The 18681-nt window shown below is 32.9% G+C and overlaps 1 protein-coding gene across 1 annotated transcript; it reads left to right on the plus strand.

Annotated features, from left to right (window-relative positions):
* The first annotated feature begins 207 nt into the window (after window positions 1-207).
* Window positions 208-11026, plus strand: LOC105772976 (uncharacterized). The gene is made up of 20 exons (XM_012594515.2): window positions 208-1595; window positions 1838-2041; window positions 2970-3074; window positions 3162-3227; window positions 3313-3477; window positions 4091-4165; window positions 4258-4412; window positions 4714-4849; window positions 5302-5371; window positions 5463-5590; window positions 5709-5765; window positions 6180-6365; window positions 6487-6579; window positions 6711-6796; window positions 6881-6947; window positions 7027-7093; window positions 7168-7304; window positions 7623-7714; window positions 7824-7890; window positions 10349-11026. The coding sequence occupies exons 1-20, from the start codon at window positions 384-386 to the stop codon at window positions 10508-10510; spliced, it is 3330 nt and encodes a 1109-aa protein (XP_012449969.1). The 5' UTR covers window positions 208-383; the 3' UTR covers window positions 10511-11026.
* The last annotated feature ends 7655 nt before the right edge of the window (window positions 11027-18681 follow it).

Below are 18681 nucleotides of genomic sequence, written 5' to 3' on the forward strand. Positions count from 1 at the left end.
TTTAACTTGTACCTTGTTGAATGGGTAGAATCCGTCCGAAGTTTTTTTTTTCAGAGCTCACAGCAGACATCCCGTTAGTGGATAGTAGGATTGTAGGAGTAAGTATTTTATTTTTCCCTCCAAAAATGAAAAAAGAAAAGAACAAAGAAAGTGGACACTCACATTAATAATCATGACACGTAAAATTACAGCTAATCAGCCCCCTTTTTTTTCTTGTCAGCCCTAGTTTTCTCTCTCTTAAAATCCCTTATTTTCCCCCACACTCCCACTCAAGAAGACGCCCAACAAAACACAGAGCAAAAGCATTAACAAAGAGGCGACAAAGGAATCAATTCCATCATTTTCTCCGTCTCCGTTTCCCTTCCTCCTTCTCCTTCGCCGCCATGGACCAGCAATCGCAGCTCGCCCTCATCCTAGGACCTGACCCGATTCCATTCGAAACCCTAGTCTCCCACTTGATGTCCTCCTCAAACGAACAACGTTCTCACGCTGAGGCCTTGTTTAATCTATGCAAGCAATCGGACCCTGACGCCCTCTGCCTCCGCCTCGCCCACCTTCTCCAAGTCTGCACTCAGCCCGAGATTCGTGCCATGGCAGCTATTCTCCTCCGTAAGTTGTTGACGCGTGACGACTCTTATATCTGGCCTCGCCTCAACATTTCTACACAGTCTTCCCTTAAATCCGTGCTTCTGTCTCAAATCCAAGTGGAAACCACCAAAAATTTATCTAAAAAGCTGTGCGATACTGTTGCGGAGCTTGCTTCCAGTATTTTGCCGGAGAATGGGTGGCCAGAGCTCTTACCGTTTATGTTCCAGTGTGTCTCTTCGGATTCCCCTAAATTACAGGAGTCTGCTTTTTTGATATTCGCGCAGCTGAGTCAATATATTGGGGATGTGTTGACTCCTTTTATAAAGGATCTACACACTGTGTTCTTGAGGTGCCTGAGTGAAAGTTCTAATGCCGATGTCAAAATTGCTGCATTGAATGCGGTCATCAACTTTATTCAGTGTTTGACCAGCTCATCCGATCGGGATAGGTTTCAGGATCTTTTGCCGGCAATGATGAGGACCTTGACAGAGGCTTTAAATAACGGGAATGAGGCCACTGCTCAGGAGGCACTTGAGTTGTTGATCGAGTTGGCAGGTACCGAGCCACGGTTTCTTAGGAGGCAGCTTGTTGATGTAGTGGGTTCGATGCTGCAGATTGCAGAGGCAGAATCTCTTGAGGAAGGGACACGTCATTTGGCGATTGAATTTGTGGTGACTTTGGCGGAAGCAAGGGAACGTGCTCCTGGAATGATGCGGAAGTTGCCGCAATTTATTAGTAGGTTATTTGCAATATTGATGAGAATGCTGTTAGATATTGAGGATGATGCAGCATGGCACACGGCAGAATCTGAGGATGAGGATGCTGGAGAGACCAGCAATTACAGTGTCGGACAGGAGTGTTTGGATCGTTTGGCAATTTCCTTAGGTGGGAACACAATTGTTCCTGTTGCATCTGAGCAGTTGCCTGCTTATTTGGCTGCTTCTGAGTGGCAAAAGCATCATGCTGCATTAATTGCCCTTGCTCAGATTGCTGAGGGGTGTGCCAAGGTACACTTATTAATCATCGTTTGTTAATGTGGTTATTCAGTTTGGTTTATGGTGTTGTAAGTTTACTAACAATGGGATGGAACTCTGTCTAGTGCATGTGGATTCAAACATATTTTTTATAGCCCAATGGCATAACTAATTCATCTTTGAAAGGAAAAAATATCTTATGTCTCATGGTTGAGTAAAAAATTAGGAAGATGTTCATTTTCTTTTTTTAAATTTATTTGTTTCTGTACTTGCAGGTTATGATTAAAAATCTGGAACAAGTGGTTTCCATGGTTTTGAACACATTTCATGATTCTCATCCTCGTGTGAGGTGGGCAGCTATTAATGCAATTGGGCAATTGTCTACCGACTTAGGACCAGATTTGCAAAACCAATATCACCAAAGAGTATTGCCTGCATTAGCTGGTGCTATGGATGATTTTCAGAATCCACGAGTGCAGGTTAGTCCGAGATATATAATTTTGCTTTCATGATTCTAGATTATAATTTTGAAAGTATGTAAAGATTTGTTTTACTTTGTGATGTGGATGCTTATGTGATCTTCAATCTTTAAGTAGAGAGAAACAAACTGAAATCCGCTGTAGGCTGGTGACATAATTCACTAATATGCATTGCACTTTAGATAGAGTATTTTATTCATCCTATCTTTATCTCTGTTTTTGTGGTATAATCAGCACTCCCTTCTCTCCCCTGAACCCAACAACATTCAATACCTTTTCAATAATGACCTGATTCTTAAGTTGTCTGTGGATATGCCTGTTGTTGTTCTGGTTGTGTGGCTTGCTTTAGGTAAAATATATCCGAGTGGATATGTTCTTATTTGGATATATCAGTATCTTTGTAGTTGACAAATTTCGTATTATATAATAAGAATTAACATATTTTTCCAGTTTGGAACATTTCAACTGGTTACTATCGAATTATTTTATCACTCAACAGATTCACTGGTGGTTGTTATCTAAATTTTCTAACACTCACTGATTTCTTAAATAATGGGAATAGTTTTTAAATTTCGTTATACAATTCTATGTCTATCTATTCTTGAAAGATGAAACAGAACTTGGATGTTAAGTGTTGCTAGCTTCTTTACTGTAAGAGCCTCATAACTGATTGTGAAGGTGTAATCTCCTGAATATTTTGTGGATAATGGACAAAAAACCATCTTCAAGTCTTCACGTAGATATGGATTTAATGATAGTTCCACTGTCCCAGTTTATAGATGGATAGAATATGCCTACTTACATGTAGTTGAACTAGCTTTTTCTCTGTGTAAAAATTTAATATTCTTATTGTATGTCCCTTTTTTTTACCTCAACATTTTACTGTATAATATGAATAACTCTTTTGTCATGTAATTTGTCTGAACAGGCCCATGCTGCTTCAGCTGTACTCAACTTTAGTGAGAACTGCACTCCAGAAATTTTAACACCTTACTTGGATGGAATAGTCAGCAAATTGCTTGTACTTTTACAGGTATGACAAGTGAGTTAAATGCTAATCCATCAATTCACTTTATTTTAGATTATTGTTTTTTTGTCTAATATAAAGTATATCATGCAGAATGGGAAACAAATGGTGCAAGAAGGTGCCTTGACTGCTTTGGCATCAGTTGCCGACTCATCTCAGGTATAATTTCACCCAAAATAAAACTAGATCATTAGTTTATATATTTTATATGGGTGATTCAGGCCGGTGATATTGGGGGTTGCAGGAGCACTTCCAAAAATATTATGATGCAGTTATGCCTTACCTGAAAGCAATCTTGGTAAATGCAACTGACAAATCTAATCGTATGCTACGTGCCAAATCCCTGGAGTGTATTAGTCTTGTTGGAATGGCTGTTGGAAAAGAGAAGTTCAGAGATGATGCTAAGCAGGTGAGTATGCGTATAGAAATACCTTGTCTGGTTTCAATTTGATTACTTCTACTCTTATATTTAATTTTTTTAGATCTCAAAAGGTCATTGATCATAGAAAATTTGAGTTATTTGACTTTAGTCATACTATTTGACATTAGTTAAGGAGAAATGGTGTGATTTGGAGCAATTATGCACTCTCTGTTCTCTAGCCTAGAAAAAAAATATGCATTTCTTGTTCCTTGTAAGTGATTCAGTTTTGTTTCTTTTTTCTTTTGAATAACCAGTTGATAAAGAAATCTTATTCAAGTGTATCTTTATAGAATGACTGTAAAAAAACTGTAAATTGTTGTTTCCATTGTCTTAAAAGTTTATATATGACCTATACCTGAAGAAGTTTAATGCATAACCACCGTTTTACACTTCTGTTTTTTGGTATAGACCCTACCTTCACCCTTATGAGCAAACTTGTGGACTTGTAGCACGTTCATTTCTTTTTGTTTTTCTCATTGTTCTTTGTTTATTTTCATTATATGGTACAGTTATATTGATTCTCCACCATCTGTTTGGTGGCTTGTATGTTCTTCTATCGAAGATTGAAATGACTTTCACTTAAATTTTTTTCCCTTGTAAGGTTATGGAAGTGCTTATGTCATTGCAAGGATCCCAAATGGAAACAGATGATCCAACAACAAGTTACATGCTGCAAGTATGCTCATAGTACCAGAAATGTGTAAAACTATCATAATATTGCTCATATGTTTATTCATCCTTGCTCATGATAATATATCCTTGTTACAGGCATGGGCTAGACTCTGCAAGTGTTTGGGACAAGACTTCCTCCCTTACATGAGTGTTGTCATGCCTCCCCTTCTTCAGTCTGCTCAGCTTAAGCCAGATGTAACTATTACATCTGCAGATTCAGATAATGACATAGAGGACTCTGATGATGAAAGGTTATACCTTGTTACTACTTTAATTTATACTTTCTGCCAATAACTTAAATATTGATACATGCATTGGCATCTTGTTTACCCTCCCAACTCATTTGTATGTAATTGAAAACTCTATTGCCTCTCTCTTCTACTTCTCTCTATTCTTGCTGAAACACACACAATTGAGCATGTACAGACACATCACATGAAGTCTTGGGCCTAGCTGTGTTCATCTATGGCTTGTGGTTGGTTTATTGCAATAGCTTGTTGTTTGCATTATGTTATTTGGTGTTAATAGTAAGATTATATTGTTATTGCACAGTATGGAAACCATTACGCTTGGGGACAAAAGAATTGGGATCAAGACAAGTGTTCTGGAGGAGAAGGCTACAGCATGTAACATGTTATGTTGCTATGCCGATGAGTTGAAGGAAGGGTTTTTTCCATGGATTGATCAGGTTTGTTTCAGTTCATTGTATTGGTATTGGGTTAACTGATGTGGTTTAGGGGAGAAAACAACAGCAATTAAATAAATAGGGCTGAACAAATGAATAGGAAAGATGGAACACTAGAAAACTTTGGGTTATAGATAACCTCTAATTTCTTTATAATAATTCAAAGAAAAATAATGAGAATGATTATCTGGCTGTAAATATTGTACAGCTTATTTTTGGTAAAACTCTTAACAAATCATACATTCTAGTACTGTTTAAACTAGAACTCTTCACAAAGAGTATTAGCCTAATCACATAACTCATTAAATATTTAATCAAATAATTTTTAATACAAATAAACTCCAATAACTAACGTAAAACAGTAAATAATTAACTAACTTAGATGCTCCTGCATCATTTTCATTCTAGCCTTTCTAGCAACATTAATACTAACAAAAGTTTAACATATGATCCAGGTTGCTCCAACTTTAGTTCCTCTTCTTAAATTTTATTTCCACGAGGAAGTTAGAAAAGCTGCCGTTTCAGGTATGAGCAAACACTTCTGTTACTGAAATCTTTCTTTTCAAGTTAGGCTTTTTTTAATTCTATCCTTGCCTATTTTTCAATTTTATTCTAGCCATGCCGGAGTTATTGCGTTCTGCAAAATTAGCTGTGGAGAAGGGAATGGCTCAAGGGCGTAATGAGACCTATGTGAAGCAATTGTCTGATTACATTATTCCGGCTCTTGTGGAGGCATTACATAAGGTTATTGTTGTTTACTCTTAAAATATAATGGCTCAAGGGCGTATTGAAGCTCTAATTGTTTTGTTGATGTGTCGCTTGTTATAGATGAAGTACTTAAAATCGCTTCTTATTCTTGCAGGAACCTGATACAGAAATATGTGCAAGCATGTTGGACGCATTGAATGAATGCATACAGGTTAAGTTAATTACATAGCGTCTCTTTTGTTCATTGCCATCTGTCTGAAATTATTCTGCTTTGTGGTACAACGGATGGTTAGAAGTAAATATCTATTTTAATAACTGAAACATGGGAACTTACTTGAACTTAATTTTGGTATTTCACTACGGGCTATAAGTTGAACTAATTCCTAAGTTTAGTGTTACATATTGATTTTTGTTGAAAACCGTACACCAGTAATTTCCTTGTCTCATTAGGTTGATATGTGTAGTTAAGCTATTGAGAAAGTTCCATTCATGACCTTTATTTTAATTGGCATGTATGAGTACATTTGACAAGTTCTTTGGTCTGATCTGTGTCTTTGTTTTTGCCATAATTGATATCATAGAAAAGTGTAATTCTACTAAAATTTATGAGCGTTTTCTTCTTCAGATCTCTGGTCCACTTTTAGATGAAAGCCAGGTTAGATCTATTGTGGATGAGATAAAACAAGTAATCACAGCTAGTGCAAGCAGGAAAAGGGAGAGAGCTGAAAGAGCCAAAGCTGAAGACTTTGATGCTGAGGAGGGAGAATTGATTAAAGAGGAAAATGAGCAAGAGGAAGAAGTTTTTGACCAAGTAAGTCTTAAAATAAAATATGTGGTTATATTGCACCTAAATCTCAAGCTAGTGTGTGTGTCTTTTTTTTTTGAACCATGGCACTCCATCTTTCTTAATGTAATGAGCATTCTGCATCCAGGTGGGAGAAATCTTGGGAACTTTGGTCAAAACATTTAAAGCCTCTTTCTTGCCTTTCTTTGATGAGCTATCTTCATATCTTACACCTATGTGGGTAAGTTCTTAGAAATTTGTCTCGGTAGTCAGTTTACAGTTCTTGAGGAAAAGCCTAAGGAAAATTTTCTTTCCTGAAGTGTTCCAATTTCATTGTCACTCCCCCCTTTCTCATCTGTGTCTGGAATACAGGGCAAAGATAAGACAGCTGAAGAAAGAAGAATTGCTATTTGTATTTTTGACGATGTTGCTGAGCAGTGTCGTGAGGCAGCTATAAAGTATGCTCTGCTTGAATTTATTATATGAATTATCATCATAGAGATTTGTCATTTAATGCAATTGCTATATTTTTATTGACACAGATATTATGATACATATCTTCCTTTCATATTGGAGGCTTGCAATGATGAGAATCCGGATGTGCGACAGGTCTGTACATTCTTACTTTCGGTGTCTAAAGCATCTTAATTGTTGAGGTTTCCATTTAATTCAGTGATTTATGTTTCAGGCAGCGGTGTATGGACTGGGTGTTTGTACAGAATTTGGTGGACCTGTATTTAAGCCGCTTGTAGGAGGTAAAATTTTCATGATTGTTTGTAAGGTCCCCCCTACCCCCAAGAATAACATTTTTCTTTTTGACATTTTCCAGAGGCTCTATCAAGGTTAAATGCTGTAATCCGGCATCCCAATGCTTTGCAACCTGAAAATGTAATGGCATATGATAATGCTGTTTCTGCTTTAGGAAAAATATGCCTGTTCCATCGTGACAGTATTGATGCAGCTCAGGTATGCAATCAATAAAATTAGTTTTCCAAGTTAATTAATAAGTAGATGTTTTGATATGGAAGGATTGGATCTGTGCTTTGGATTAAACACATGCATGTTCCTAAGCTATCTTGCAAGTCTCCAAATGTCTTCTTGTTAAAAACCATTCTAGAAATCAAGATGGATTGCAGTGATTTTGTAATTGTACCTTTTCTGAGTAAACTTTGCATTGCATTTTTCACAAAAGTAATGCTGGTTGTGTGTGTTGTTATGCTTATATTGATACTTTATTTCTGTTCTCTTTATGTTGCCTTCAACACACCCATTTGTGTTTGGTAGATTGTTCCTGCATGGTTAAACTGCTTGCCGATAAAGGGTGATCTGATAGAAGCCAAAGTTGTTCATGAACAACTTTGTTCAATGGTAGAGAGGTAACTCAGCTTTGTTGTTTTGATCCCACTGATCTGATTTTCATTATTTATTTTGTTTCAATATGCTATTACTGCTGATTATCAAACAAAGCGTCTAATGTGTTTTCAGGTCAGACAGTGAAGTTTTGGGTCCCAACCATCAGTATCTTCCTAAGATAGTTGCAGTGTTTGCTGAGGTAAAATTTTCAAGTTGCTCCATTAAATTCGTCTTAACCAATTGCTGTCTTTGTTTGAATTGCTTGTTCTGAACAAACAATTGACTGAGAAATGGAAGTTTTATGCATAGCAATCTATCTGTTTTATCATTATGGTACTTCGGTGGTCTTTGGTGCAAGATAATGGACTTGTATGATAACCATCATCCTATCCTACTTTTGGACACTTAAATGGGAGGATTGGATTCAAAATTGGATGAGTCATCCTTTTAATATAGGATTGTTTAGTCTTTTCAAAAAGGGGAGATCAAAGTATATGGGAAGTCTGCAGTGTATCATTTGAGGCAATTTAGTAGCCCCCTGCTATAAAACTAGCCAATTTAATCCTCATACTTTCAAAAACTAAGCAAACAGGTAAAATTTCTATTTGCGTTATCGTGAACCATTAAAAATTACGGTTGTGGCAGTCAAGTTCTGATGTGATATGATTTTTTGAATAATGACATGGAGAATATATTATTTTAATATGTTGTGGTAAAAGAAAAAAATCAAATACTTTAAAATATGTGGATAAAATACCACATATTGATGTCATTCTAATGTATTTGATGATTTCTTTTGTCCACATAATATTGAAATAACATTTTTTTTTCCATGCCATTATTAACAGTTCCGGATTTGACAGCCACATCAGCAATTTTTAACAGTTCAGATTAACCTCATTAGTGGTTTTGCCTTAGATGTTATATAATACAAGGACTTCCGAAGTACTTTGATCAAAAAGGGGGGATTATCTTCCATCCCATGGGATTGGATGGTAGGTATTTTCACAGTGTTATTTTACCCCTCAAAAGTTACACGAGCTAATTGCCCAGCACCTCAGTCTAATTGAAAAGCCAAGATGTACTTCTAATCAAATTTCATTAACAAGGAAATCGCATGTTGTGTTGCATTTGGTTAGAAGTGTTATGTAGCTTGTTCTAATTAGGTCACATGTCAGTCAGTTTTTCCAACATCGTTAACGTCATTGGATTGAATTGGTAATAAAATGTAATTTGAGTTACTAATTTGGGAAAAAAAGTTTAGGTACCGTGGGAAAAGTGATATATTATGGGCCAAATCATGCTTTAAGCCTTTTAAAATTAATAATTACAAACTATTAAATTATTTGTATATCAAAGTCTTTAATAAATAAATTTCAATTAATGATAATATTGTTTCTAACAATATATTTTTCTTTATTTTCTAGTTAACTTGTAATAATTATATAATAATTTTTTTGCTCTTAATTTATCATATAAAAATAGATCTACATGTTCATTTTTAAGTATTTATTTATTAATTAATGTTTTATAAAATATTTATGCAAATTTTAAATAACAATAAATAGTGAAAATACCAATTTTAAGGCACAATAAACTACCATCGTCTTTCAAAAGTAAGAAAGTATGGGTAAAAGGTGAGTGTATTAGAGGAAATAGAAAGCTGGGGTGGAAATGAAAGATCACATTGGAGGTGATGTGAATAATGGTACACTTTCTCACTGAAGCTGTTTTCCAAACACCCCTTCAGTCCAGTTTACGCTGTTAGCCAGACATCACTGGAGCTAACTGGCCATCTAAAGGGGGCCTTAATAATTCTAAAAATTAAATGCTATGGGTGTACTATGCTTCCTATTTGAAATTTATTTGTATAGCCTAGTCTTTTCTTTCAGATAGAATTACCCAAGTTATTTGAAACATGTGAATCTTATGTTATAAATAGTGCATGAAGAATTACAAACTGTCAGGCATTTATCAGTTGGAAAAGCATCCTTTTGTAAAAAAAATTTACTGTTTATGAAATTGTATCACTTTTGGTTCTTCATGAATGTAAATAGTTTCATGAATGTAAATAGTTCGAACTCATCTTATTTGTTGGTGGTAAATTTTGTCCGATGGCAAAAAATCTCTTATCTTACAATTTAATCATGTATGCTATAGGATAAAAACTATATCTTGCTCTTAATATTTCCACACATCAGGATGTTAATGCCTAACCAATCCATCTTCTTATCTAGTTTATCCTGTCCTCAGTTTAGTCTTCATGTGAAGCCTATGCTGTGGTTTTTCTTTTAATAAATTAACTCCTAAATTGTTTTCACCTCCAAATCAGACAGACAATTGGAGGCACTGTTGTATTTACAAATAGGAAACTTCTTATCTGGCTAACTATGACTCTGTTCGAGTATCTGTATCATACATGGCTACTAGGCTCTTGCTTTTCTTTTTTGGTCCCACCTATCTGGCTTTTGATACTCCAACATCAGCATAAATAACCGTGCTTTTCCTTCATTTTGCATAGGTTGTGAGATAAGTAAGGTGCATGTTTTATGAAATAAGGAAATAACTACTTTGGAAGGATCAAACACTGAATTCTTTTGTTGGGTGAAGTAAAGCCTTTGGGTGTGTTCTCTTACAGATGGTTGCTATTCTTGTAGGTTTTATGTGGTAAGGATCTAGCTACAGAGCAAACTGCAAGTAGGATGCTGAATTTACTGAGGCAGCTTCAGCAAACTTTGCCAGCGGCAACATTGGCCTCAACTTGGTCGTCCTTGCAGCCACAACAACAGCTTGCCTTGCAATCCATGCTCTCCTCATAGTATATCGGCCAGACATTGACAGGCATCTATCTTTCTGGTTTTGAAGGAATGCAATATCCAGTCCATGTGTTGAAAGCATATTTATTACCAATTCTTTTCCCTGAGAAGGTTCCCATTGTTTTTGCATGATGTTTTACTCGCAGACGGGAAGCTTTGAGTGAGTGTGAAAAGTCGTCAGAGCGGTTGAAATGAATCTTTACTCGGTAGGATGTGTATATTACAAGTGTCGATTTTTAATACGGGGTATTGAGTCTGGGAAAGAAGCATAATGTGATTTTATGGTTTGGGAGCATTTTTGCTTTTCTTTTAAGGGTAAATGCCTGAGGTTTTAGGGTTGTCATTTGTAGCAGTTTTGGTGTCAAATGCGTTTTCGGTTTCAGTTTGCACAAAATATTTTGCTCGATTGTGATTATTACAGAGTTGTGGACCGAAATTTTGAATGGTTATTCTTTGTTTGCAATTCCCTTTTTATCTTAAAAAGCTAGCAATAAAAAACAAAATGGATATTTTTTTGAATTATGGTTTTTCTAATGTTATCCCTTGCTGGTGTATTTTGTTTTCTTTGCTTTGAACAGAAGAAAAGAATCAATGTTTGCCTCTCTTTGGTTTTTTCGCCATGCAAAGTCTTAGGATTTGATGTTTGACATTGGGTCAATGCACTTCAAATGTCCAGACTTGTAAACTATTTTGGTATTGTAATATAGCTATAGTATGGAGAATTTAATGGCCTAAAGAAAAAGGGTTAATATACTATTCGGCTTTGATTTAGTGATTGTTTTTATAGAATGAGATAATTAAACAGTTTTTTTATATATTATAGAAGGCCAAAATATAATTATTATTTTTGTAATGATTAAATATTCATGTGGTATTATTATTTTAGATAGACTTAATAAAGATTATAATGCAATTGTTGGGGTTGTGGTTTTAATTTTAGCTTTTAGATATTTTTGGATTGAAAGATTAAAAATTAGGAAGTAAATTACGTCACCCTAGTTTAAATCGAGATTATGAAATAAAAATTATATTAATAATATTTTATGTAGAAGCAACTTACATTGTATTGATGTAATAAGGATGAGATTTATTTTTTAAAAAAATTATGTGACATTCTTACTAGGAACAATTTTTACAATCAACTAGATCGGTGAATGTTAGGGAGCAAGTGGTTATATTTTTACATATAATTGGTCACAATGTAAGGTTTCGAGTGATTGGATAAAAACATTTGATGACGATTTTCTTTGTAGTGTGTTTGATTATCTTGCAACTTGTGAATTTGATGCCAAATCTTTCTTAGCTAAAAGTACAAAGCATAGAAAAAATTAACTTCAAAATTTTTCCCAAGGTTAAAGATATCAATGTCTTAATGTGGTCAAAGCATAGAAAAAATTAGCTTCAAAATTTTTCCCTATGTTAAAGATATCAATGTCTTATTGTGGTGTAGTGCTAATTATGTGGTGTAGTACAATAATGCACTTGGACAATATTATTATGTGGTGAACTATTAATTATGTTGTTTAGTACTAAATATGTACTTGGACAGTATTATTATGTGGTGAACTATTAATTATGTGGTGTAGGATTAAATATGCACTTGAACAATATTGTACTCATGTGATGTACTACTAATTATGCACTTGGATAGTATTATTAGTTTAATGTTATGTAGTACTAATTGTGTTTTAAAACCTAATTTATTGTTATTATTATTATTATTATTATTATTATTATTATTATTCAATCTTTATTTTTTGTTTTTTATACACAATCAATAATCATTTATTCGACTTGGTTGTTTTTAATTTATTACTTTTAATAGTCTAGGTTAATAATGGAGTAATATTATATATTTAATTTGATGTATTTATTTATAAATAAATCATTACAATATATGCAAAAATAATATAAAATATAAATTTATAGATATAAAATAAATTCAATTAAATAATGAAAAGATTGGAAAATCTCAAATATATGTTTCGAAAACAATTTTTATGATATATTTTTGAGAAATCACCAAACAATGAAAATATTTTATACCGATTCATTTAAACACCAAAAATATTAGCTTTCAAAAAAATAAAACTTTTTTAGAAATAATTTTTCACGACCCATTTTCAATAAAGCAAATTGAATCTTAAATCAATCAACAAAGCCTATTGAACCAAATGTTTGGTATATAACCAAATGTTTTAACTTCACTTTTTTTTTTACACAAACAAACTACAACATTCTTAAAAATGCCTTGCTAATTTCATAACATTAGGAATATAGTTCCGCTACAACATCCTTAAAAATGCTTTGCTAATTTTATAACACCAGGAATCTAGTTACGCTGGCACGACAAACTTTTTAATGTTATTAACTTTTAATTTAAAATTTTAATTGAAAATAAACTTAAGTCCTAGTCTACATCCTTAAAAGTTATTTGAGATTATTCTAAAATAAAATATACATTAAAAATCATAATCTAAATGAAAAAACCAATTTTTTTATAAATAGATTTACAGTACACACGATGGAAGTGAAAAATAGAATTATATAATGGATATATTTATAAAAATTGTTATAGATAATAAATGGAGCTTTGGTTGAATGATAAAGTACAAATGTTCAAAACATAGAATCTTAGGTTCAAATCTTATTACGTGTTTATTTTTTTATATAAAAGATATAAAATGATTGAAACACTCTCAATCTAATACAATTTATTTTGTAAAGTGAGTGCTTTTGTCATTACCCAATTAAATTGGGGCCTGGCTGACTCGTGACACAAGTTTAGTCAAGTGCTTAATATATAACTAGAAATTTTATCACATGCATATCCATATAGAAACCACATATTTAGAACATAAATGTGTGTTAGAAAATAACATACCATAAATAATGAAATGTATGGTTTGAAACTAATTAAAAATAGTACATGAAATATGTATGATATTAAAATAGAAAAATATATTAAATTGTGATACAAACTTAATCAAAAACATTATTAATATGTATATACAATTGAAGGAGATAATAAAATGTAAACAATAAAATAATTTTTGAATATTAAAATAAATTTTTGGTTGAGTGGTAAATTTAAGGTTTCTTGATGCAATTTGTATGAGTTTTAATCTCACCCTATGCATATTTTTATTAGTTTTTTTTAAATAAAAAGACTAAAATACTCTCGAATAATATATCTTATTTTAATTACGGAAAGACATTTCCATAATTTCTCTAATTGAGTTGGTGTCCTGTAACGACCCGACTTTTACTGGTGTCGAAAAATGCAGTTTCAGAATCCAATTTCCATAAATCGAGTCCGTAAAGACAAAATAGGAAAATGTGCAGAGTTAATATGAAAATATGTTGAAGATCAGTTAAGTAATTTAATCGAAAAAATTGTTAATTAAAGCCCAAAGACTAAATTGTAAAAATCTAATTGTTATCAAGTTTTAATTTAAAAACTGTCTGAGGACCTAGTTAACGATTATTCAAAGGATCAAAATGGTTATTTAACCAATTTTAAATATAAGTTAGTGGAAAATGATGGTGCTTTCCACTTAGTTTAATTTATAAATAAATTAGTATATTAATGCATTAATTAGACTAATTAAACATGATTAACTAAAGCTTAATTAAACTATATATATTAGTGGATGGAAAGATGTTGTCATCATCTTCACCAAACCGTTCATGCCAAAAGAAAAAGAATCATTTCGACCATTCAATTTACTGAGGTAAACAATGCTAATTCTTGAATTTTCTTGTAATCAAGGAGAGTTTGATTTAATTAACCCATGTATCAATTTCTTCAATTGCTAAATATTTAGTAAGTTGTCATTAAAATGAAATTGATGATTTTAAAATTGATTTGAAGAAATTGACCGTTAGTAAGCTTAGATTACGATAATGACTAAATTAGAAAGTAAGTTAAACTTGTTAGATAACTTTGTGACATTAGGGACTAAATTGAATAAATTAAAAACTTTCATAAAATTATGCTACATATAACAACCCGTTTTTCAATGGTGTCAGAAATAGTGGTTTCGGGACCACAAATCCGACGAGTAAGTTCGTGAATATTATTACTTAATATTTACGAGTCAAATAAAGTTTTAAAAAGGTTTTTGTTATGATAATTTATATTATATAAATGATTAATTAAGTTCAAGTGGTAAGACCCTAAAGTCAAGTGGTTTTAAAAAATGAGGTATCGGGACCTCATTTTTATAATCCGAGCCGTAAATATTTTTTAAATATTTATGGAGTGTAATTAGAGTTATATTAAAGTTTCGTTAAGAAATTTTAATGTTTAGTTGGTTAATTAAACAAAAGGACTAAATCATAATAATTGAAAAAGTTAATCGCTATTAGTTTAAAGGTGTTAATTGATTAAAGAATTATAATTGGATGGCTTAATGGGTAAATTAACCATCCTTAAGATAGTGGGACGGTTGAATGCTTTAATTTCTTTAATTTTATAAGTTTTATAAGTTATTTTATTATTAAAATAAAGAATAAAGGTAAAAATATAAGAAAATATAAAGCTTTCTTCTTCAAATTGTTTTGTTCTTCACCGAAACACCATGGAAAGAAGAACCAAGGTTCAACCATGCTTCAATTTATGCATGGTAAGCCATTTTTCATTTGTTTCTTTTAATTTTTATGTTTTTGAGATCGTTACAATTAGGTCTAGCCAGCCCGTACCTTCATTTTTGAAACTGTTAAAGATTTTGAATGTTTCCATTGATGAATATTTGTGATTTCATATGTTAAATGGTGAATTTGAAGTATTAGTTGTTATTTATAAGTATTCATTAAGTGATTTTTGATGAATTTAACGATTAGGGATTAAATTGTTGAAATAGTAAAATGCAAGAAGTTGATGTGAAATTTTTATAAATATGGGATGTATTGGAAGTTATAAACATTATATTGGCATGAGTTTGCAATAAAATGGCTAATTTTCATGTTTTAGGTTTAGGGACTAAATTGAATAAAAGTAAAATATTAGGTGCAATTGTGTAAAAATATTAAAATGAATAAATTTCATAAAATGAATTAGTTTTAATATCTAAGTTAGTAAATTTATTTAAATTATTAATTTAGATCAAGAACGAATAAAAAATCGAGAAGAAATGAAAATTACCAAAAAGCCCCTGTACTTTGACATTTCTGCAATTTAGCCAGGTAGGTTCGTATGAACTATAATCACTTAAATGTTGATTAAATTGAATGTTTAATGTGTTGTTCTAATGTAAATGAATCAATATATATATATATATGTTATTATGCAATTTATCATGTCATGAAACAATGTAAATCCAACAATGTCACGACGATCATCGAGGCCCGTTTGAACCTTGGAATTCATAGGATACAAATAACATGTCATTAGGGTTTTCATGTTTCAGGTGTTAGTCTTGAATGTCCTATTGGTGGTTGAGGTCCTACATTAGTTGCGGATACTCCACAGCTCGTGTGAGCAGTATCGTGTAGCTTACATTCTGACCCACAGCTCGTGTGAGTAGGCCCATTTCACAGCTCGTGTGAGCAATGATGTAAAGGAAAGGAAATGTTACAATTATATGTTTAGCACACTTCGTATGAGCTGTCCCTCGTATCCGATGGTATTCTAAACGGTTCAACGGGGATGAAAAGGAAAGGAATGGTAAGTGTTCAAAAGAAACTATGTCATGTATTTATGAAAAGGTTGAAATGGTAAGTTTCATTGAAAGTATGATATGTTAAGGAAAATGATGAGTTCAAATGAATTATATTCATGTGGATTATGTTTGAATATGTTAACATGTGTTGTTGCTGATGCTTAGGCTTGTGCCAAGCTATTGGTTGGATTGTATTATGTTTAATGTTAAAAGTTATGCACTAAAATGGTAAGTGTCCAAATGGAAATATGCTTATGTTCATGAAAGAGTGGTAAGAATCAAGGTATGCATTTTCTAATGAAATGGTTTATCATGTGGCTGGTGTTTAAGCTTATGTATTGCATTATGCAAATGAAACAAGTAAGAAAGGGATATGAAAATGTAAGTTTAGAAATTGAGATGTAATATGATGAAAAAGGGATTGATGAGTTGAATAATGTACTTATATGTGAGAAATTTACGTATGATATGGATGAATTTACCTAGTTCATGAACAAATATACTAATTAGTGAATTGATGTTGTTATTTAAGTTTATGCTAAGTAAATGGAATGGAAAGTAAGTAAAAGAAGTAGTTCATAGTTTTATGAAAAGGTTAATGATGGTTATGTAGTTGATAAATCTTAAGGCATTGGTATAGGTTTATATTTAATCTATAAAGTTCATTGTTGAAATGAAGTGTTATGTTTAAAGTTTATACGAGCTTACTAAGCAATCATTGCTTACGTAGTTGTTTTCCTTTACTTTACAGATTATCGGAAGCTCGATCAGTTTGGAAGCTTGTCAGAGATTTATCACACTATTCAGCGATTGTATCGGTAGATTTTGATGTTTTGGTCAAGGTTGTAATGACATATATAGGTGGACTTGTGTTTAATGATCTAGTTATTATGTTTAGCATGTATATGTTATTATGGTTGATGTACTTATGGTACTTGGATGCCTTGATGGTTAGTGTTATTATGGCTAAGTTGATGTATGTTTTGAATGACCAATTGGGTATCTGATGGTGTAGTTTCAATGTGGTCAATTATGGTATAATTTGGTATAGAATTAAGTTAGATATATATGGATGAGTTATGGATGAGTTATGGTCAAATATGTATATTTAGGTATATGTGTTTGAGATGCATGAGAGCAATGGTTCAAATGGTAAGTTATATTGACATGGTATAAGTGAAGTATGGTATGTTTTGAAATGGTAGCAAGGTGACCAATTATGCATATGTGTAGTCAAGTTGAATGCTTTCTTTTGAGGTGCCTTATATGACGTATTGGTTGAATGAAATTTGGTCACTTGAATTGGTCATATTATGTATGTTTTGGTATGTTTATGATGCCTTGGTCATATGTGCAAAATGTGTTTAGGTACAAGCTTGAAAGAGGTGACGGAAATGGATTGATTTTAGCCAATTTCATGCCCACACGGCCTAAGACACGGGCATGTGTGAGACACGGCCGTGTGTCCCCTCTAGTTTTTAAAGGTTGCAAGTCAGACAGTTACACGGACTAGAAAATGACCTGGCACACGAGCGTGAGAGGCCATTTCGAGTGTTACACGGCCTGGCACACGGGCGTGTGGCTTGGCCGTGTGACCCAACTCAGATAGTTACACGGGCACGGACACGGCCTGAGACACGACCGTGTGTCCCTATTTTGATTGTTACATGGCTTGAGACACAGGTGTGTGTCTAAGCCATGTGAGTCACATAGCCTACCCATATGGCCGTGTGACCCCTGCAGTTCAAATTTTCCAACTTTTTCTTAAATGTTCCAAATGTTTTCTTTTTGGCCCCGGATTGTTTCTAAAGTGTTTCTAGGGCCTCAAAGGCTCGATTAAGGGACAATATGCATATGTACGAATGGACTTTGCTATGTTTAATGAAATGATTGGAAATGTATGTTTTTATGTTATGGTTTTACGATAATGCACCACAACCCTATTCAAGCGACATATACGGGTTAAGGGTCTTACACTACATGTAGAAAGTATAAGGTTTCTAATGAAATAATGTGAAATTGAATTTTAATTTGATATTAGATTTGGAAGAATATAAGTATCTTGGATATAGGGACTAAATTGAATAAAATACAAAATATGCTTGATTATGTGTTTGAATGTAAATTGGACAAACTAAACATTGTTGTTATAATTGAATTATCAAATATAGCTAAAGATGACACCGGGTCATCGCGAGAGAATGAGAAGACTAGAGTTGTAGACGAGTGGCAAAACATGCTTGACCTAGGAAGTAATCATAGGTTGAACGAGACTGAGAGATAAGTTTAATCGAGTAAATCGTAGTTTATCCTGGTTGAGAAAGTGAGTTTGGAAGATAAACGAGTATCAACCAATCGATTAATTAGTTTAAGGTCAGTAGGTAATAATTGGTTAATTGATAACTGATCACCATCAAACCCTAAATTTGAAGTTAATTACAAACCCTAAAATGAGTTAATCTTTCTAATTCGTTTTATAGATTTAGTTGTTTGTTTATTTTATTATTTATT

This window comes from Gossypium raimondii, chromosome 6, assembly GCF_025698545.1.
Source record: "Gossypium raimondii isolate GPD5lz chromosome 6, ASM2569854v1, whole genome shotgun sequence".
Taxonomy (NCBI): domain Eukaryota; kingdom Viridiplantae; phylum Streptophyta; class Magnoliopsida; order Malvales; family Malvaceae; genus Gossypium; species Gossypium raimondii.

Coding starts and splice junctions, on each gene's coding strand:
- LOC105772976 (XM_012594515.2), top strand. CDS start 384: ATGGACCAGCAATCGCAGCTCGCCCTCATCCTAGGACCTGACCCGATT. Junction 4,850..5,301: donor TTTTTCCATGGATTGATCAG/GTTTGTTTCAGT, acceptor CATATGATCCAG/GTTGCTCCAACTTTAGTTCC. Junction 6,366..6,486: donor AGGAAGAAGTTTTTGACCAA/GTAAGTCTTAAA, acceptor TTCTGCATCCAG/GTGGGAGAAATCTTGGGAAC.